The following is a 23,031-nucleotide window of genomic DNA, read 5'->3' as shown; positions in this document are numbered from 1 at the left end:
TTTGGCTGAAAACTCTATGGATTACTCTTATCACGCAAACATAGGAAAAAAGCTGTCTCCAGTAATAAGCTATGAATAGATTGATATTCTTTTTATTTCTTTGTTTGGATGACTCACAAAGCAAACGCTCAGAACATATTAACCAGATTGTTATTGCTTGCAGTGTATTATTGTCTGGTTACTATAATTAAACTCAACTTGTTTAAAACTTCTTTTGCAATGCAGGCAAGGAGAATGTGTGTTTTTCTGTCTTGACAAAGGCCACTTTCTTCTCATAGTAGGCTGCCTCATTAATGAAGGCTGGGTAGGTGATGTCATGACCCTCGTACAAAATATCCTCCCCATCAGCTGTCTGGAAAATGGGGTCCCCAGGCTTCAGGGGCAGGAAATCTTTGTCCTAAGGAAGGATTGGTTATAGGTCAAGAGTATAGTCAGAAACCCATGTTTGTGTACCTTTGTTACACACCCTTAGAGACTGAAGTGTCAAAAGCAGCCTTAATAGGAATTTGGAAATGAAATACTGAGATCATCATCAACCCCGTTTGCTCTACAGTCAGCACAATACTGGAGGATTGGATGGAACAGAAGGTAGTGGAACACATACCTTTAACAGCATATAGCAGAGGGGATTAGGGCAGCTGCACTGTTTCTGGGCACTTTAGTACTATGGCATGACAAAGTGTAGCTACCAGAATGTACACTTATTAACAGTGTGCTAGGAGCTCTGTCCTCTCTTGCCTGCCTAGTGCAGTCAACTACCCAAATGCACTTTGTCTCTCTCTCAAAGACAAAAGGGTTTCCCTTCCCTTCTCATCTTTCTTCATACTCACTTGCAGCTTTGGATGTACCACAGCAGAAATCTCACCATTGGGATAGCGGGGGAAGTCTACGTACTGAACAGCCTTGTGTGCATCAATCTCAAAGGCTGGGAACAGCATGCCTATTAATAGGAGGATATGGTATGAAAAGCCCAGCTAGAGAAACAGTTGTAAAACGTATCGCAGTTTGGCCACGCTTGCCCTAGGAATTCTTTAGCTCAGAAGGCAGAGAAAGTCCCTCACTGATCCACATAAAATATAGGACCCTAGTCATCTAGAGCAGGGCTAGTCAACCTGTAGTCCTCCAGCATTTGCTGGCAGGGGCTCATAGGAATTGTAGTCCATAAACATCTGAAGGGCCACAGGTTGACTACCTCTGATTTAGAGCATCTGAGCATGGTTAATGCTTCAGAAAGTGGCTTCATTCCGAAACGAGAGCTGTGGTATGATGAAATAGAAAATACAGCCCCCATGAGCCAGTAAAGGTCGGAGTCCTACATCACGGGCCACAATTATATCCCCAAACCATTTCAGGGTGATACATGATGGGCTTTTTCTTTTGCTGTGAGTGTTAGAAACTGGAGATTAGTGACATTCACCAGTAAAACTACACAAGCGGTGGCTATAAGCTCCATTGTTTAAAAAAAATCTTGTGCCACTCGTTCTTTGGCATATTAATTTGTCAACTCTCAGCCCCAAGCATCAATATGGAACAAGGCAGGATGAGTTAGATCACCTTTGTTAAAAAGATCAATGAAGTCCAAGGCGCAGGCCGTAAGAGATCTCATCTGTGCGAGATGGTCAGCTCGTAATACCCCGTGAGGCTGTGGTCCCAGCTCAAATGCTGTAGGGGTGTTACAATGAGATTGTCATATTGGTCAAAGTGTTGGAATTATCACAGAGTCCCTGTCTGTATTGCGTTTTCCTTCCCAAATTTTGCATGACTGCACCAGTAAGTACCATTCATATTCTCCATTGCACTCCTATAACTTTTAGCTATTGTAGACACAAAGAAATACATTGTCAGAGGACACAACTGAGATCTCCGGTATGGGGCAGAGTCTGCACTTACTTTCTTTATTCCATTGTCAATCCTGTTGAATTCAGATCGCTTTGAACTCGATTCTTCCTCACCCCCCCCATTGAAACAGGAAAGTCTTCTGCACGTAGTTAGGGTAGTTCAGAAGGGGGGAGGAAGCCAAGCCTCTTTCTTTCTTTTCTTGAAGGGGGGGGGGAGGAGCCAGGCAGGGAGCCTCTTTCTTTTCTTGGAGGGGAGGGGGAGAGGATCGAAAAAGGCAGAGGAGGGAGGAAAAATCCAGGACCGACAGAAATTGAGAGAAATTAGGGGCTTCTCCTTTAAGACAAGCGTGTCACATGACCAGGTGTAGCCTATCAGAGGTTCTCTACCACGGAGCTTTCTTTCCCAAATGGATATTCAGGATTAAAAGCAGCCTGAGATATCGCACAATAAACGTAGGGTCACACCGGATTAATCCTTCTTGCTGCAGAAGGAAAATTAAAATCGCCCCAAATCCAAACGGAAATCGCATTCTGTGTAGAGGGCAGGGACTGAATCGATCTGGGGTTGGAATAAAAGCTCCGTGCAGTTTACACCTGGGACAGAAGTGCACAGATTCTCAAGGGGAGGAAACCAACACAATAGCAGGGGCTAAGTATATGAACAGAGTTTAAACAATAATGCTGGAAACTGTAAGAATATTCAATTTGCCCCCTTTTTACTATCAAAGGAGGAAAATATAGCATTTATTGATTAATTTACTTTCTTGTTGTTGTGAGGCAATTGTTGATCAATTATATGCTTTTTCTTTTTGTAGCCAGTGACTGCTTATACAACTACAGATATAGCTTTCTTTCTTTGAAACTGGTATTACTGGGTCAGTCTGTACCTTAGCTTGGTCCATGCTCATGAAGATATCAGGAGAGGACAGAGATACTTTTGCCTGGGTTGGAACAACCCTAACCAGTGAGATTGCCAAGGCTGACCCCATTTCCATGGCTGGTTGGAGTTAAACAGTGATTCTTAATTTGGAAAAAAGTACTTCAAGAGACATCAAAAAACAGTCGGCTTGCAGATCACCAGAAAAATACATCTCACTACTCTTTAGCCTCCTGCTGGAAGGAAGAAAGAATTCTAGTAAAGCTGAAGAGGTTGGGAAATGGAATAATTCTGGATAGGTGAACTCTTCATTGAGATCCAGTAGTTTGAGCCTGGGACCAGCTGAGATAATTCCAGTGTCCTCATAGAAGAAATAGGTGCTTGTGAGGCCTATTTTTACACACACACATCTGGATGAGAAAGGGAATCAGGAGGGAATTTCTGCACGTACAAACTGTAGCTGGACAGCCTCCAAATGTTGGCGGCATTCCGCCCCCTCAACATGATGTTGCCAACATCCTGAGGCTGTCCAGTAGGTGGCTTGCTATTTCAGCATTTTTATATCGTGATCCGGTAAATGCAGGAAAGTGGATTTAACGCCCTGAAATGCACAAGCCACCAGTGAGCCACCAGGGCAAAGAACGTATAGAGGGGGAAACACTTGCTCCTGGGCCTCTTCTGCATGATGGATAAGCTGATGAAAACTCACTAAATACATCGTTGTTTTCTGATCTCTGCACAGAAGAATTAATTTACTCTGCAAAACTGATTTTGCTCTGCATGGTGAACTGCCTCTTCGGTGCTTTAAGCGTCTTTTAAGCGTTTTCTGAAAGATGCTTTTCACCAATTCATTTCTCTCCTGCCTGCCTGAGATGGTCTATTAGCCATGCAGAGAAGTTCTTTAGTTATGCAGATTAGTGACTGCTTTAGAGAACAAAGTAGAGCTGGCAAAACTACAGGGGGCAAGGCTATGAATTGTTTCATGCAAAGAGCATTGCAATGTAGTTTTTCAACGGACTATATCCAATGCAGAACAAAGACTGTAATATAATAAAGCGGTATAAACTGGTTGGTTTTAAAACTGTTTTATTTGGCTCCATGCAGAATACCTCCTGCTCTCCCCCCTCCATTTCCTGCTCAGCAAGAAAGGCAGATTCCAACCCCTGTGTCAGTTCAACCTCCATTAAGGTTTGCTCTTTTTTAGTAAGTGCCTTCTCTTCCCTCCTGTCATTTGTCAGATCCCCATCCCTTCTGCTTCTCTCCACCCCCACCCCACTGGTCTGCCCACATGCTGCTCAGCCATTCCCTTCCCCAATCACCTAGGACTCCTGCCCTCCCTCTCCCTTCCCAAGCACTTCTTAAGCAGGGGGGCTGGCGCCACACTACCTGAGCTGCTGCCTCCGAGCCACCTCCGCACTGCCCAAGCTGCCTCCATGCTGCCCAAGCTGCTGCCTTGGAGTATGGAGGGGAGAAATGACACAATTTACTATCCCACTATTGCGGGTAGGAGACATCATGTGATTTGACCCTCTGTGCGGAAATGGCCAGAGAACTCAGAAGAAACATATTTATTTTTGCAGACTGGGTAGGCCTACCCCAAGATACATTTTTTTGTCTTAAATAACTGCACTGCACATTATGAGAGGCCCATATCTTTTGCAGAATTGCAACTGAGGCAAACTCTTAGGCCCTTTCTAGGGATACCCATGACCTCCATCATCCACAGTTGTATAAGGAGTTCTGTGGTGCACCTCTTCCTGTCAAGTTCCAAAAGTTTTACCATACACTCATACACCATACATCAAAAATAGTTGCTTGGGCAGTTGGGCTGGGCCCTTCAGCCAGGGGCTGAGGGGAGATTGTAATCAGGAAAGTTTAGTACAAGGTGTAAACTCCCTACCTAGCCCAGCCTTGGCCACTGAATTGATGCTATTAGTCTCTTCCTCTGCTAGCTGATAGAGGTAGATGGGGCAGGAGCTCCTCGTGTAATGTTTCTGTAGAGAGAAGAACAAAGAAAAATGCCTCTAAGGGAATTCCATCTTTACTTCCCATAGAAAGGGAAGTATTAGATGTTGAGAAAATCCTTGCAGCGTGGGTTTACCTGAATATAGTTACACATGTGCATGGACAACAGGCTTTCTTCAGAATCCACAATAAGGCAGGTGCCCATGTTTGATGTGGTGTTGTGAAAGTCAAACATGAAGTCATAGGCCTGAGATGAGCTTTTGGGGCCGAATATCTGGTTTACCTCCCAAGCACGTCGCACCTCATAAGATTCTGAGTCCTTTGAACTGAGAAACAGACAGACCAATGGTAGTATGGAGATTCCCACAGTAGACAGATTGCTCCCAAAATAATTAACTTTTTGATGGATGGGATCCCATTTTCCCATGGAGACTACTCAGAGGGTATGGAGAGTCTAGAAGCTTTCATGGAAAACAATAGAAGAGGATTTAGTGCACCTCAGCATTCTTAAGCCCAGTACAGACTAATGCAAGCCGAAGCCACTAACCCCTCCCTGACAACTGCCACAGGAAAAGCTCTCACTGCTCATGGGGTACTGGCAAAATGTTTTATGATGGGATACTCACTTGAGGAATTCAGCAGAGAAAGTGCGATTTAGGTCCCTGTCAATGTAACGCACGCTCTTCTCAATGGCATGAGGGTTGCCCAGGAAGGGAGTGGCACAGAATGTGTCACGTTGCAACTCAGAGGGGTTCCGTATCCAGTGCCTGACCAGGAAAATTCCTGACATCTCATTTCCATGAGTTCCTCCACAGATTGCTACTCGTTTTAAGCATGGGAGGCTATAAGGGGAAGTCATAACTGTGGTGAGTTCAGCTCCTGTCTGGAGAAAGAAGGACATGAAAGAAGCCACCCTCTTCAGAATAAGAAAGAAAAGAACATCTGCATATTTGTCTACCCAATCAAACCACCTTCCTCAGTTCCTTCAGTTCCCCCTTTGGGACACCATTCTACAATACTTTTCTTGAGCTAGCATGATCACACATATTCATATTATATTGTGAATGGGGATTTTTATTGGGGGTTTTTAACACTGTAATTCACCTCGAGCCTTCAAGGTGAGTAATAAATTTAATGAATAATAATAACAACTGTTTACTATTGCTTGACTCCCCCTTTCCACCTTTCCCAAACATCTCTCGTTACTCTTGCCCTCCATGTATATCTTGTACATGGAGTGCCAGTTAGATCCAGTAGGAGACAGTGTTATCCTCTCTACCATTTTTTCAGGCAACAGGCAAGTTTGAGTCCAGAAATACAAATAATACTAGGGATCCAGTAGAAGATTTCTTGCTGTGTAATTCTGGTGTAAAAAGCAGCCATGTGGCTACCCATGTAGATTGGGCTCATGACACTGAGGAAGCAGATAGTGGGCCATTCCACACCCGATAAATATAATGAAATGCTTACCTTCTGCAGACGCCATATTTTTGGCATTTTGCACGATGTTGCCAACATCCAGCATCCAAGGAACAAACTAGTAGCTACATCCTCCATTTTAAAGTGCTAGCTGGGGAATTGCATAAAGTGAATTCCCCAAACTATGTAGTGCAAGCTAGAGGAAAGCAACCAACAAGCCACACAGGAAGGAAATGTGTGGAGCCCAAGAAGCACTATCTCCACCTCCAGGTCCTGCCCTTGCACCCACCTCCCTCTCCCTTCTCCTGGGGACGTTTTTTTTTTAAAAGCAAACATCCTGGAGCAACGAATAGGCATTAAATTGTTCAGGCAAAGCAAAAAACACACACCCCCTATTAAAACTCAAAGCATGTCTCTCTAAAGTCCCCCCACCAAAAGAAAATTGGGCTCGCAATTTTTGAAAGATTCAAGGCTCATAATTCCAAATGGGGTGGCATTAAAAAAAGCACTATGCACCTATGATTAGATGGACAGGCGTCTCAATGGAGAAGTTTTATTTAAAACAAATTAGCTGGCATTGCGGCACTTTAAAACATGGAGGAAGGTGATTGGCTGCCTGGCCTGATTGACAGGCGGAGGAGAGTTGCATGTAAAACATGTTGTTCTCTTCTGCCATTTCAAGTAGGCATGTGGAGTGCTAAGAACCGCAAGAAGGTGGCAGAGGAAAGTGAGAGAGCCAGAAGGTGAAGAATGGCCGGAGGCGCGTTATTTTTTAGTGTTACACCATTTTGCTGGCGTAATGCTATTTTTTTCAATGTGCACAAGATTCAAGTCTTTTCCCTGCTGCACCACTTGCTTATTTGAAAATTCACCATATGGGCTGCTTTAAGTTCCAGTAGGGGGAAAAGCCAGGCAAAATTTGGATACATGTCTTTTCCCTTATTATGGTTAAAAACGGCCAAGGGATTCACGGGTACTAGAATGAATCATCCTAGTAACCCACATATTTTGATCTTTTAGCATGTATACTATCCCTAAATTCAGAAGGCTGGAGAATAGCAAATATTACACCAATATTTAAAAAGTGTCCAGAGGAGAACCAGGAAATTACAATTAGGGTTGTGTACTGATTGCTGGGCATTCTGGAGGAATCTACTGTTGGTTACTGCTTATTTTATTTTATTTGTTTATCTAGACTATGTAATTTTTATCAATTAATTATAATTATGAATTACCCTTGTTCTCATGATGTTTTATATGCCATTAAAGGTTTTTTGAATTAGGGTTGTGCACGGCGGCGTCCGAATCGGCCATTCCAGGCTGACGCAGCCAGCACTGTGCTGTGGGGGGGAGAGGCGCGGGCGCCAGTGCATAACTTGGTGTACTCATGCAGGTGTGGCCTGGAACAGCCGATTTGGCCGCCGGTGCACACAACCCTAATTACAATTCAGTCAGCCTAACATATGTCCCTGACAAATCAATAGAAACTGTAATCAAATATAGAATTATTAGGTATAGAGGAACAAGGCCTGCAGAGGGAAAATCGGCATGGCTTCTGTAAAGGGAAATCCTGCCTCACCAACCTTTAGAGTTTTTAAAGAAAGTAAACAAACCTGTAGACCTGACCCAGTAGACATTATATATTTGGACTTTCAAAAGACTTTTGACAACTTAGACTTTTGACAACTTGACAACTGAGGGACTGTAATAAATAAATGTCTGTCAGTGATTATTAGGAAAGGGACTGAAAACAAAACAGCGAATATTGTAATCCCTGTGTAGATCTATGATGAGGCCTCATTTGAAATACTGTGTACAGTTCACCATGTCACTAAAAGGACATTTCAGAGCTGGCAAAAGTACAGAAGACGTCAACCAAATTGATTAGAGGATTCGAACACCTCCCCTATGAGAATGATTAAGGGGAGATAAGACAACAGTTTATAATATCATGCACAGGGTGGAGAGAACTGATAAAGACATTTTTTTCTCCCTTTCTCCCTCCTTACAAACTGGAACCTGAGGGCATCCAATGAAGTTGATGAACAGTAGATTCAAGATGGACAAAAGGAAATACTTCTTTACACAAAGAGTGATTAAAATGTGGAATTCACTGCCAGAGGATGTAGTGATGACTGCAAGCATAGACAGCTTCAAATTAGATTAGACAGATTCTTGGATAGGTGTAGCAGTGGCTACCAGCCATGGTGTCTAAAGGAAACATCCATGTTCAGACACAGTGAATCTATGAATCCCAGTGCCATGAAGCAACATCAGTGGAAGGCCTTAGACTCTATGTTCTGTTGTTGGCCCTCCAGAGGACCTGGTTGGTCACTTTGTGAGACAGGGTGCCAGATTTAGATGGGTAACTGGTATGATCCAGCAGGGCTCTTTTTTATGTTCTTTGATTTAATCCTTTCACCCAATATTGGACTTAAAAGAGCTGCTTTGTGTAATTAATGTATACATGGGGAGGGGAATCTGATATAGAATCATAGAATCATAGAGTTGGAAGGGACCTCATGGGCCATCTAATATGTCTTGCTAAAGTCTCACATTGACCTCAGGGCTCAACTGAAGAAGAAATCCATGATTACAGTCTCCCACTAGTTAAGTATTACCCCCCTCCCCCATGCAATTCCACTTAGCTGCTCTGAAGACTACTCAGAGGAAAAGGATTGTTAACTCTTTTCCTACTGTTTCCTAAATAAGTCTTACATATCCTCTCACAATGCTGCAATTATCTTCCCAAGGGACAAAATGCAGGTACAGGTGTTCTACCTGTCTTTTTGCCCCATGGCAACTGGGAAGGATATTTATATTGAGGAAATAATGTGAGAGGAAAGCATTAAAGCTTCCTTTCCGTGGGCCACTTCAAAGCAGTCTCATATGGAGATACTAATTCATTAGGGAAAAAACTGGGAAACTTAGTCAGAGATCTCCTGCATTACATGTGTTTGACCCCGACTAATTATTGGTATCAGTAAGTAAATAACCTAATGCTCTCTGTATGTAAGCCAAAGGCACATATTTCTCTTTAAAAATTATTGTGTTTGACCTATTGCTATAACCCCACATACGTTGTTACATTTTTTTGTAATATAGTCATTGACTGGGGAAGGCACTGGCAAGGCCATCCTGTATTGAGTCTGCCATGAAAATGCTGGAGGGCGTCACCCCAAGGGTCAGACCTGACTCAGTGCTTGCACAGGGGATACCTTTACCTTTTTAATATAGTCATGAGTTCAGCTTTCATTAATGGCTAGCTGACTGTGGCCAGACACCTTATTAAGATGCTTAGGAAATGGCTGTTTTGGAAGCTGGGCTCTCCCCTTCCCAAGCACTACCCTCCCAAGGCTCCACACCCGAAATCTCCATGTATTTCCCAACCTAGATCTGGCAAACCTTTTTCAACCTTTTGACCATGGAGGAGCCGTTGAATTATTTTTTCAGACTTTGAGGAGCCCCAGAAGTGATGTCAGATGGTCATACCTCCCACATCACACCCTCCACACACACCATGCCCCCAGAAGTGATATCACTACCTGCACCCTTTGCTCCCCCCCCCCGCCGCCGCCTTTACAGCTATTATAGCACCTCTACCTCATGTAGGCTGGAAAGAAGAGTAGGAACTGAGAAGACAGCCCAGAGATCCTCCATACCACACCACTCCAGAGCTCCCACAGACCCCCCACTGAGAATCCATGGGTTGGGAAATTCCTGGAGTTGGGAATCCTTGATGTAGATAAACATAATCTTTTACAAACTACAATTACAAAATATAACGCACAAGACAAAGTCTATTATATTACACGCATCTATTGGGTACATAAAAATCCTTCTCCCTCTTCTCAACAAGTGAAGTCTACAAGAATGCTTCTGGTTCTCAGTTTAGGAGTTACAGTGGACACTTAAATAGAAACCCCCCAATGTATTCTACTCGGTTATAGATACCAATGTAACAGGCTGTAAAGACTGTAAAAAAAAACTCTTAAGGGGGACCCTGTCACATTGGTAACTGTAACCAGCTGGAATACACTGGGTTTTTGTATTTACATGTACACTGTAACCCCTAATCTGTCGAGCAGAAGCACCCTTGCAGTTTTAAAATCCTTATGAAATAAAATCCAGAGGTCATTCTGGCTGGACTCCAAAGAAGAGAAAAAATTTGGAGAGTTTTCTGTTAATAGCCATCTTCAAGTACTTGAAAGGATGGACAGAGTCATTTTCTGTTGCCTCAGAGAATAGGAACAAAACCAATGGGATGAAATTAATTCAAAAGAATTTTCAGCTAAATATCCGGAAGTTCCTGACAGATCAGTTCCTCAGTGGAACAGGCTTCCTCAGGTTCTCCTTCCTTGGAAGCTTTTAAACGGAGGCTAGATAGCCACCTTATAGAAATGCTGATTCTGCAAATTTAGGCAGATTGTAAATGGGTGGGCAGAAGGGATTGGGTCCATTCTTGGCTCTTGTGGCCCTTTCTTGCATGCCCAGGGAAATGTTGATTGCCATTTTGGGGTCAGGGGTGAATTTCCTCCAGACCAGACTGCCCAGGAATTCTGGAGGGGGGTTTGGGGGGGGGCATCATCTGGGCATGGAATTGGGGTCACCGTGGGTGAGCAAGTAGTTGTGAATTTCTATAAGTAAGTAGTTGTGAATTATTCTATAAGTAATTTGCTAGCCTCCTCACACAGGTGCTCCTCGTTTTCTTGCATATTGCTGACCTGTGGTGTGTCTCTGCATTTGGCTATTGGTAATCCTGTCATTAATATTATCAATAGTGTTGTCTATGTCCATGCCTTGTCAAATCACAACTGACTTATAGTGACCCCAGCAAGGGGTTTTCAGTGCAAGTGAAAAGCTGGTTTTGCATTGTCTTCCTCTGCAAACTCTTCCTTGGTGGACTTATAATGGTGCTATTTAGCTTCCAAGATGTGACGAGATCAGTCTATACCATCCTGTGTCATCTAAAATGCAACCCTTTCTGGCAAGGTGAAAGGAGCATGTTTTTACCTAGCAGTACACCCACATGATGAGCCTCTTGTGGCGCAGAGTGGTAAGGCAGCTGTCTGGAAGCTTTGCCCATGAGGCCGGGAGTTCAATCCCAGCAGCCGGCTCAAGGTTGACTCAGCCTTCCATCCTTCCGAGGTCGGTAAATTGAGTACCCAGCTTGCTGGGGGGTAAATGGTAATGACTGGGGAAGGCACTGGCAAGGCCACCCTGTATTGAGTCTGCCAAGAAAACGCTAGAGGGCGTCACCCCAAGGGTCAGACATGACTCGGTGCTTGCACAGGGGATACCTTTACCTTTACCCACATGAAATATTAAAAACTAGTAACTGGGAGTTCCTGGCAATTGGCTCCACAATCTCTTCTCATCTAATTAATATGGGTTTACTATGATGTGTGTGGATGAAGTGGGTCCACTCACCCATTCTGGTCCTCTGGACCTATTCTGTTTCTGCCACTGGGTAGTCTTTCTAGACATGAATTTGGATTTTGAGAGCTTGGATTAAGAGAAACACCCGTTGTTAATTTCATTAAATAGTCACATGTATAACAGAAAGCTGAGTCATTCAAACGGAACACTTCTGATTCAGATGGCAGTGCAGTGAGATTTAAATGTCTCAGCATCACCCGATTCTCTGCCAGTGCAATCCGAATCAGAATTATACCTCTCTTAAACTCATTGATTCCAGTAGATTTTAAAAAGTGTTATTGTAAACAATCCGTCATAAATTAGCAATTTGACATCCTGTCTATTTTTTCAGACTCTTCTGTACACCTTAATGTGCTGTGGGCATTTTTTCAGTGCTATCCAAGAAGCTGAATGCATCAGCAAGCCCAAACCATGAGATCTCTGTGCCTCTATTAAAAACAGTGCCCAGAAATAACACAGCTATCAGAGTTTCTATCAACACTTTGCAATCCCCATTTAGTAGAGTAGTAATTTGCTAGGAACAGATGAAGAATGACTCTTCCTAATCAAGGATCAGTATACTAGGCTGGTTTCCCCCCACCCCCAAGCCTCTAACTCTGCTACACACATCAGGAAGGCTGGTTTCACAGAGGAAACTTCATTCACCAGAGCAGAGTAATCCCATGACGCTGGGAAATGCAACAATTGGAAGGGGCCATACAGGCCATCTAGTCCAACCCCCTGCTCAACGCAGGATCAGCTTAGGGCTGATCAGCAACGCAGGGCTTTCATAGTTAAGTTTTTCAGTTTTCCCTCTAAAGAAAGAACTGCAAAAAGAGGGATTCAGGTGGGTAGCCATGTTGGTCTGAAGCAGCAGAAAATTTTGAGTCCAGTAGTGCCTTTAAGATAAAGTTTTATTCAAGGTATAAGCTTTCGTGTACATGAATACTTCTTCAAATACAGCAGCCTTTCTCAGCCTTTTTATTATTGAGAACCCCCAGAAACATTTTTCAGGCTTCAAAACCCCCCAGAAGTGATGTCAGCAGATCATACCTTCCTGCCATGCCCCCGGAAGTCAAATGTCACCAGAAGTGACATCACTCAGACACTCCCACCAGATGTGACATCAACAGCACAGAAATATTTTCAGATGATTTGTGAACAGAACCATACCTGCACTCTGGGCTGGCTACCAGTTTGCTCTTCTTCACCAAAGGGAACCTGCAGTGGAAGACTGCAGAAACAGGTGTGGCAGATCTATGCCACTCTGTCACTCTCACTCCAATGCCAGAAACAGGCCTGGGCAGACCTGTGCCACTCCATTGCCTCCACCACTCCAATGCTAATAAAAACAGGGCCAGAGCAGGCTGATGCCATTCTGTTTTCCCCACAACAACACAAGAAACACAGCTGGAGCAGGCCTATGCCACTCCATCTTTCCACCCCACCCCTGCAGTTAAGTTAAAATGAGAGCACTTACCTTTCTGGACTCCAGTTACTACCATGTGCAATGAGCCTTATCCAGCAATGATTTGTATTCCCCCCCCCCACACACACACACATCCAAATGTGTAAATGTGTAAATCCAGCCTGTTATTTTGCTGGTGTTTACTAGAGAATGTAGTGTGGCCATTTAGTTGCAGCTGGAAACTGTCTTCTTAGTCTTCATATATAACTTTACTGTCCTCATTGCCTCTGTTTTTATTAATTGATATTATTTATAGTCTGTCTTTCTCACTGAGGCTCAAGGTGGATTATCCAATGTCAGTGAAGTGCACTCAATAGGATATGACATCCAATAAACAAAGCAATGAGGTTTGGATTGCAGGAATCTGACAACAAACTCTGTTACGATCTTTTAACGCCAATGATATCAATGGTTAGGATAGCACTGGCTATCTACCAGGGAGGGAATTTCAACCAACCAACCCTGTAGATAATTTAAAATACGACTGCAAATATTGATTGAATTAGGGGATCTGACTTTACCTTTCTTGGGAAGGGGAGATTTCATTCTTCACTGACTTTCATTCCAAAATGTATACCATCATCAAATTATATGGGGATCAGGGAAATCATTATTGCATCTAGCCTCCTCCTCCTCCTCCTTCTTCTTCCTCCTCTTCTTCCTCTTCTTCTTCAACTAGCCATCCCTACTTTTGATGTAATAGTTACATTTGCCATGATCTTCATATTGTTCTTAGTTCTCATCTGGCCCACATTTGGGAGCTTCTGGCTGTTACATATGTATTGTGCCTTGAGGAATTTTATTGCTGTGATTACTGGATTAGGAAGCGCTCCTGTAGTTTTGAGATCAATATAAATATTGTGATAGATTCAGTTGGGCAGCTGTGTTTGTTTGAAGTAGCAGAACAAAGTTTGAGTCCAATGACACCTTTAAGAGCAACAAAGTTTTATTCCAGGGCAGAGTCTGCACTTACTTTCTTTATTCCATTGTCAATCCTGTTGAATTCAGATCGCTTTGAACTCGGGTCTTCCTCTCCCCTCCCCCCCCATTTAAAGAGAAAAGTCTTCTGCACGTGGTTAGGGTAGTTCAGAAGGGGGGGTGGGGGAGCCAAGCCTCTTTCTTTCTTTTCTTGAAGGGTGGGGGGAGAGGAGCCAGGCAGGGAGCCTCTTTCTTTTCTTGGAGGGGGGTGGAGAGGATCGAAAAAGGCAGAGGAGGGAGGAAAAATCCAGGACCGACAGAAGTTGAGAGAAATTAGGGGCTTCTCCTTTAGGGCAAGTTTGTCACATGACCACCTGTAGCCAATCATGGGTTCTCTAGGAGAGCCCAGATTCCAAACAATGTGATTTTAAAATATATTGAGCATTAAAAGCACTATAAGATATCGCACAATAAAGGTAGGGTCACTCCGGATCAATCCTTCTTGCTGCTGAAGGAAAATTTAAATCGCCCAAAATCCAAACGGAAATCGCATTCTGTGTAGAGGGCAGGGACTGAATCGACCTGGGATTGGAATAAAAGCTCCGTGCAGTTTACACCTAGGTTTGATCTTTTGTGTGCATGCACACTTCTTCAGACAACAAAATGGAAACCACCAGACTATACATATAAGACTAGTAATCATGAATATATCCAGGAAACATGCAGTATAATGAAGATATTTAGCAGATTCAAGAACCTTGCTAAAATAACTAGCTAATAACTTTATAACACTCAGCTTGTTATTCTAGCAACGAGGGTTCAGATTCCCTCTTGGCCACAGAAGGCTGCTGGGTGACTTAGGACTAGAGTCTTCCTCTTGATCTAACCTACCTCACAGGTTTGTAGTACAGATAAAATTGAGGAGAGGAGAATGAGGCTGGGAGCAACTTTGTGTTCATGTTGGGGAGAAAAGTAGGCCAAAAATATTTTAAAAGTGAGTGTGACATATTATCCACAGAAGTCCGAAGCCAAAATAAGTTCAAGGGGCTTTCTGCACCGGGATCCTTATAGCAAATTGTTTGCTGAACGAAAAATCGCCATTTAAAATAGTGGAATTCGTCATTATGCATACCTGACTTTGTAGTGGAATCCAGTTGCGTTTCTATCGTTTCCCACAAGCTTCCGGTCTCAGCAAAAATCGCTAGACAGGAAGCGCTATTGCCAAGCTCGTCCCGCCCCTGGCCGTCAAGCAGCCAATGGGCAGCCGTTAGCATGCTCCCAAACAGCCCCTTTCCCTTTAAGAAAGGTTTTTTTTAAAAAAAAACACACCCATTGCAACGAATATGTGTTGATTCGTTGCAACGGAGAGACCCATCCAGCTGGCAGGTGTGTTTGAGCTGTCATTTACTCGTTGCCACGCTCCTCCCGAGTGAAAAAAAAAATCCCCCCCCCACCTCACGGGCCCGATTTTCGGCCGAAAACAGTGTAAAAAATAAAGGGAAAATACATCAGCAAACGGGCTTCTCTGTGCTTAGTGACTAAACAGCTCTGGGGAGGGACTGAAGCCGGGGAAGCCTCTAAACAGAGGCTCGCTGGTGGGTTGAGCCCCGCTCGCTCGGAGAGAAAAAAATGGCGATCGCTTTGCCGGAAGATCAGAGGAGAGAGCCAGGGGGAGGGACTTTGTAGAAACCACAACAATGGTAACGCACAGAACTTTCCCGCTAGTGTTGCAGATTGGTTGCAGGAGTGTAGCGCTTTCCGGAGGGTGAATCCACTTTTGGGGATTTCCCTGAAAGCGCTACAAGGAAGCGCTTTTTGCGGATCAGTTTCAGGTGTGTGGCAGATTGTCAACGACGTTGTGCATAATGGCAAATCAGTAGCGTTTTCAATTGGCAACCATTGTGCGATTTTGAAGGCGTGCGAAAAGCCCCCAAATGTTACTTTGTTAACTTTTCGAACTAATGTACTTGCATTTTAAGTTAAAAAAACTGAAATTAAATTATAAAAATTAGGAGCAAATCAATAATTGGAAAGTAATGGGAGAAGAGACCATATCGCAGGCTATGTCATGATGGAAGTGCAAGCTGCCAAAGAGAGTAGAAGAGTACAAACAGCTGCAGACCAGTGCAGCTGAGACTATAGTTTTCCATTCCCTCTTCCACTGCAAATGCCCTTCCCAGTTGAAGAGTGAGGAGAGGCAGAAGTAGCAGCTCTTCCCTGGGCTGCTAGAAGGCCTGCGGTCATTCTAGGACAACCTGAGCACCACACCATAAGGTAGGACTGCGAGGTTCAGGTTGGGAAATTCCTGGAGGGGGAGGCTGGAGAAGAGAGGGACCTCAACAGGGTATAATGGCATAGAGATCACTCTCCAAGGCAGTAGGAATGCCAGCTTCCAGTTGGGACGAGGGATCTCCTGGAATTACGGCTCATCTCCAATGACAGAGATCAGTCCCCCAAGAGACAAGGGATGCTTTGGATGATAGACTCTATGTACCCCAGTCCTCCCCAGGCTCCATCCCCAGATTTCCAGGAGTTTCCCAACCTGTACCTGGCAACTCCCCATCCCACCATCCCACAAGGCAGCCATTTCCCCCAGAGGAACTGATCTATGTTGCCTAGAGATCCATTGTAATTCCAGGAGATCTCCAGGCATCACTTTGAGGTTAGCAGTCCCAAGGACAGCAGGAGTGCACAGCATGGCCCTCTCAAGAGTGACTCTCCAGCAAGACTCGATAGGGTACTAGACTATTGATTCTTATATAGCTTCTTCCCTATTTTGTATTTTGTATTGTATTATTCCCTATTTTGTATCTAAATAAATAAATATTTTATATGCATATGTGCATTTGTAATAATAAAAAAACGTTTCGGGGGGCAAGCCCTACTTGTTATTGATGGTACTAACAGTTCATGTGGACTGCTGCAGACTGCTGTGTTTTCTCATATATTTGTTTCAGTCCTTTTAATTTACAAACCTTTAATTTGTAGCATATGAACTTCAACATTGTACTTACTTTGTAATGTATTAACAAGAACATCACCAGCTAGTTTCTCTTTAACACATTTTACTGAGAAGGAGAAAGGTCTTAACGGATAGGACTTTAGACTGTTGATTGTTGATGACAATAACAATTTTTGTAAGCATTTAAAATGCACCGTATTGCCCCTTTTCACATTTTCTTTTCTATTATTTTTATTGTGGCTGCTTTGTTTTATGGGGGTGAATTACTTGTCTGAAAAGCAAAAACTCTGAAAATCCAGTTAATTGTTGGAAGATGCATGATAATATAATGTTGCTGAAGCTAAGCTAGCTTGGGTCTATTAGGCCCATTATGCACGGCCGCCGAAACAGCGATTTCGGGTCACATGGAAAATGCGGAGGGGGAAGACACGAAGCAAACCGGTTATGCACGGGACGGGACGCAATGGCAACAAAACCCAGAGTAACCGATTATGCACGTGGCGACCCCGGTGCCGCTTCTGGTTGCGCCCCGGTCACCCGGAAGCTGCGCTTTCTTCCATGTTTTGTTAATGCGGCTTTTTCGGCGGCATGCACCGAATCTGCAGCCGGTTGCAGCCGGCTGCGTGCATTATCGGTGATTTTAGTCGCCGCCATTCCCCCCCGAATGTGCAATATCCCCCCCGTGCATAATGGACCAAATAAGATACTTATTCCTTTTTGATGCTTTCTCTTGATTTACCTCGTCAGTGCCTGGGTAGGAAATGTGGGAGCCCTGTGTTTGCTTCCTTGATTTCCATGATGGAAGTAAAATGGAATATTAAAGGCATTCATAAAATGTGTGTGTTTTCTATACATACACACTTGTGGTTGTAGAAAGTGCCATCATTGCAACCAACCTATGGCAATCCCACAGAGTTTTCAAGGCAAGAAATGTTCAGAGATAGTTTGCAATGGCCTGTCTCTATGTAGCAACCTTGGACTTCCTTGGTGGTCATCATTTGAATACTAACCAGGGCTGACCCTGTTTAGCTTCTGAGATCTGAAGAGATCAAGCCAGTCTGAGTTATCCAGCGATAGATAGATAGAAAGACAGATAGATATTTCCTTGAATGAAATGCACTCCTGATCTGATTAACATACAATGAAATACGCTAAAGAAGATAATAGCTAGCCTTGTAGATAGTACATTATCATCATTGTTGTATAGACAGTGGATTTTCTGCTGCTGATAACAAAACATTTTAGAAAGGACTGCTGAGTTTTGCTGTAAACAATAAGCCTAGCTGTTTGTTATATTTCCTATTATACAGCCTTGTGTCTATCAGATTTCAGCTATGAGAACAGACTTTGAGGGAACTAGACTGCCAAAATATATATTTCCTAACTCCCATTCAAGTGTAGTATAGGACTGTGAATCTTATTACTGGATGTGAGAATGCATTGGTCTTATACCCACTTATTTTGTTACATGGAAGCACCTGGATATTTGTTATCTCATCAGAGATATTACAGGTGATACAACATAGAATTCATGGAACAGAAAATGAAAATATTCTCTCAACCTGCCAAAAAAGTAATAGTACATCATTATCAAATGAATGAATTGCTCCACATTCTGTTCCTGATGCATTCAGTATATCTGACTTCTAATGCTCCAGAATACCATTTGGTCAGGAAGCAACATTTCCGGAGTGAAATACTTGATTCTTTAGAGAAAATTTACAAAAGCAAGTCTAACAGGCTCAGTTTTCAATTTCACTTTGTAACTCCATTTAGAATTGTATTGACTTTAAATGTTTTGATGACTCAGACAGTCTGTGAATCCAGTTAGCTATAAGCTTTATTATTTATTTTTTCCAGTGACAGCTTGTCACATTTTTATTTGATCACTCATAACTGGAATCTGAAAACCTGTTTTTTACCCAAGGATTTGAGGGACAGCATCCTCCTGTGCTGCTCCCTCACCAGCCAGCCAGATAGACAGATAGCAGGTCACCCATCTACCACTGCTGTGCTGGGACTGGAGTAATTATTAATCCTCTTTGCATCTCCTTCTCCCAGCATGGCAAGCCACACATGCCTATAGGGCATTTTGAAATATTGAAAGTTCCTTCCTCTGCCAGATGTTCAGTCATGATTTTGATTGCCAAACAACCATGGTAATCAGCAGGGTAGCCAGAGGACCAAAATGATAGCCAACTCTTGCCAGAGGAAGATTAGTAGAAAAGATCGTAACTTTTGATTGCTGATCATTAATATGGGGAGACCCAACTCACAATACATTGAGAAAAATGTTATGCTATGTGCCATCAAATTACAACTGACTTATGGCAATCCCAGCATGGGGCTTTTGAGGCAAATGAGAAGCAGAGATGGTTTACCATTGCCTTCCTCTGCAGAGTCTTCCTTGGCAGTCTCTCTTTCAAGTACTGACCTTCCTAGCTTCCAAGATCTAATGGGATTGTGCCATGCCATACCATTCCATGTCCCGAAGACAAAAGGCCACTGTTGGAAGGGCAAGCCACCCATGCCTTTCTCTTGTGAGATTCCTTCCTCTTATAAGCCTTCAACCATCCGAGCAGGAATTAGCTGGAGGGAAATTTAGTCAGTAGTCTTCAATTGTGGTGCTTTCCCATTGACATTAATGTGACATACAGGGAAGACATCTGTATCCCCTATAGATTGTGTGTTACAACTGTATTATGAGATATCAATAAGATCTCATTTTTAGTAGTAAAGCTTCTGATGCTTGTTGGTTAAGTTGATGTAACAAATCGAATTGTTCACTTGCTTGGAGAACAAAACACTTTGCAATCAGTGTCCCTTTCAAGCTGTTTGTGTGAGTGGCCATTCATTAACACAGGTAGCCCCAGTCACCAGCCATCTGGAGCCACATAAGATTTTGCCCATTGTCCATTTTAAGATCACAGCAGTTGTACTTTGCTCAGGATGTGAATTGTTCTGCTCAGTGGTGGTGGTGGGGAGAATAGAGGCAATGTTGCTTGCAATCCCATTGATGTGGTGCAAGGGTAAATCTCTTATTTGGCTGCTATTAAATCTTTAGGATAACCTGAGAAGTGGTCTTTAGAGACAGGGAAGCTAACAGATAGGAAGTCCACAAGTCAGGAGTCTGACAGAAAGGTACAACGTTGCTACTGGACAAATGTGAAGAAAGGGTAGATGGAGCATGAAATTTAAGGAAAAACTAGAAGAAACAGAGCAGTGAGATGCTAATGATTCATTGCACTTTAATCCAGAGGCCTTTATGCAGGGGACAAATGGGAAGCACGTGGCCTGGAAGTAAGGTCACAACCCTCTCACCTTGCCCCCCATGAAGGGACCACTAGCCAAGGCTGCTGTGTGTGAATCTTGTTTTGCACATGTCAGTCTTGGGCAAGGCAAGTATTTTTCCTCATGTGAAACTATCTTGCATGAGGCTAGGCAAGGAATCTCTTGTCTTAGGGCAGTCCTGCACAAAACAAAGCATCTCTCATTTTGTAAAGAACAGTCCGAGGAGACAGGAGACCCTTCCTGGTTGCCATCATGGCTAATCCATCCCTGGCTTTATGCTATGGCTGGTGAACAGGTGCTAGAAAGATATGATGTCTAAAGGAAGTGGAACAAAGAAGGCAGTGGCTTTGAAAGCTGAAACCTGTAAAAACAGAGGTAGGGGGAGATGCAAAAAAATGGTGGTATCAAAGAGACAGATTGGGACAAAATTGCACAATAGGCCTACAAACAGGAAGGGCATTGCAGAGATACTTACTATTGTGGAAAATCATTTGACAATCCCTCCCATTACCTGTCAGTGCCTCAAAGGCCAGCAGGTGTGTGTATGTGTAGGGGGGGAGTCAGCATGCCAGCATCATGCTAGTACTTGACATAACTTCCAGTGAAAAGCATGAGTGTCATCATGATGTTGGGGGTGATGTTCTAGGATCTGCTGAAGCATCTCTGGGTTAACCATCGAATTTTGGTGAATCCTAGACTTTTACCCATGAAGTTATAACATGACTTCCTGTTTTCCATTGTAAGTAATGTTACAAATGTGCCTTTCTTTGTTCCTCATAGCCTATCAGGGGTATCCAGCAATTACCTGGCTTTCCTAGCTGTGCGGTACTACAAGAAGGAAGTGGGTAGGGGAGGGAGGTCTTGAGTTTGCAACTATGGTACGAAGTGCTTGGCCTAGATTCGAGCAAAAGAAGCAGAGGAAAGAGAATTCAATCCTTTCACAAAGGGGTTTGGTTTACCTCAGCTTAGGCAAAAACAAATGAAAGAAATTCTGTAGCCCAGAATAAATTTTAAGCTTCTGTGATCTCCAGTGGTAAAGCACTGAAATAGGAACACTTACCAGTCAGAACCTCCTCGTATCCTCTTGGAGTTTTAGAAATGTTCTTAGCTGAAGATGATACCTATTGAATCTGTGGGTTCAGTCCAGATGCAGACACTTTAGCTCCAACACGAAGAGAACTTATCTTGACAAGTAGGAACACTGAACAGCAACAGGGAGAATACACTGGCTTTATATACATTGTCAACTGCTTCAAGCCACAGCCTCTAGACACATTGGCCGTTAATGCACTCTTATTATTGGCTCTTAACCCACTCTGCTGATTGGCTGTTTGATGCATTCTGACAAATCACAAGAGAGGAGCCAGGAGCCGGGTTCTAGCTCAAGCTCAAGTGGCTTGCACTTTACTTTACCTGCCAGCCTATTGAACTGTCTGGAACTGCTAACCACAAACACTGGGAAGTGAAGGTGTAACCTTTAACTCTTCTTACTTGGAAGAAGGTTAATGATTGTCCAGTTGTGATAAACAGTGACCTATGGATCACATTGTATTTGCACCAAGATAACATCATCAGTCCAAGAAGGAGGAGATGAGTTTGGATTTACTTTACTATAAAAAGTAAATGTTTTCAGTTTTTGTTTAGCACTAACAGTGATAATAATAATATATGTCCTGGGGATACTTTGTAGTGTTTTGTTATGAGTTTTACAAACAAAGACCAATATCATTAAAATATACCAAAGAGGAACAATGAGTGCTTCTGTACGTAAGGTAAAGTAAGAAAGTACAGTATTTGCTGGTGTATAAGACTACTTCCCCCCCCTGAAAAACTTGCCTCCAAGTGGGGGAGTCGTCTTATACGCCGGGTGCACTTCAGTTGGGATAGACATAGTTGCCCATAGTGGCCCATAGTACTGTATTTTGAGTGGAAATGTTGAGGGGTCGTCTTATACGCCCAGTCGTCTTATACTCCGGCAAATCCACTAATTCTGTAATAAGACTACCTGTTGCAAAGGATGCAGCCACGACATGGACTGCACTGGTTTTTGTGAGGGTGAGATGCATCTTCCTAACTGATTCCAGATGACTGCAGATACTACTGGGAGGTAGGAGAAGACAGTGGCATTTAGGGATGAGAGAAAGCTATTCACCTCAACATGTGTGCACATTTTTGATCACATTACATGTGTTTCTTTTCAGGAACATCTATAGCTCTGCTTTTGAATTTAAAACAAAACTGATCTCTTTTTCACAATGTTATCTTTAATTTTGTTATGAATCTTAATTGGTTGTTATCCCATATGTCCTCCATGGAGTTCAGGTCCTCAGTTCTCTTCCATCTTAATGATAACCCTGTGAGGTGTGTTAGGCTGACGGAGAATGGCCAGAGCCATCAAGCAAGATTCTGATACAAGGGGGATTTCAATTGTGGGGTTTTTTAGTCTGACCATAAGTTGTTCTCCTGTGCTTGATACTATTACAATTTCAGCACCTGAAACTATAATGGTGCACTTGAAACTAGCAGTTCTGCCACTGTAAACGTGATAGTTTAAATAAAAGCAGACTCTGGTGCAGTCACGGTACTTTCTGTGATTTGTTATTTCCCCACTAGAGAGTAAGCATAGGATACTGACCACCAGCAGCAGCATCCTGCCACTCTTGGGGATGCTCCAGCATCAGGGTCTTGGTATGAGACCACCAATTGATCAGAGCAAAGGCAAAACATCAGGTGGTGGTAGATGAAACCAGTGGGACAGACTGGTTTCTAACACTGGGAGACCATGCAGTGTAGAGATAAAACTGGCAGCCATGTTTTTCAGCATGAATCAGGAAGGAATAACCTTTCTTTCACTGATATACTTTTTGGCGGGGAG

At 43.2% G+C, this 23,031-nt stretch overlaps 1 protein-coding gene across 1 annotated transcript; it reads right to left on the bottom strand.

The window, feature by feature from the left end:
- Positions 1–76: 76 nt before the first annotated feature.
- Positions 77–21,396, bottom strand: ACY3 (aminoacylase 3). The gene is made up of 7 exons (XM_077320896.1): positions 21,217–21,396; positions 5,307–5,563; positions 4,817–5,006; positions 4,616–4,709; positions 1,555–1,662; positions 831–940; positions 77–397 (listed from the first exon to the last, which is right to left on the bottom strand). The coding sequence occupies exons 2-7, from the start codon at positions 5,537–5,539 to the stop codon at positions 203–205; spliced, it is 930 nt and encodes a 309-aa protein (XP_077177011.1). The 5' UTR covers positions 5,540–5,563; positions 21,217–21,396; the 3' UTR covers positions 77–202.
- Positions 21,397–23,031: the final 1,635 nt, after the last annotated feature.

Source organism: Paroedura picta, chromosome 2 (assembly GCF_049243985.1).
Source record: "Paroedura picta isolate Pp20150507F chromosome 2, Ppicta_v3.0, whole genome shotgun sequence".
NCBI lineage: Eukaryota > Metazoa > Chordata > Lepidosauria > Squamata > Gekkonidae > Paroedura > Paroedura picta.
This window is presented reverse-complemented; position numbering and strand designations above follow the sequence as displayed.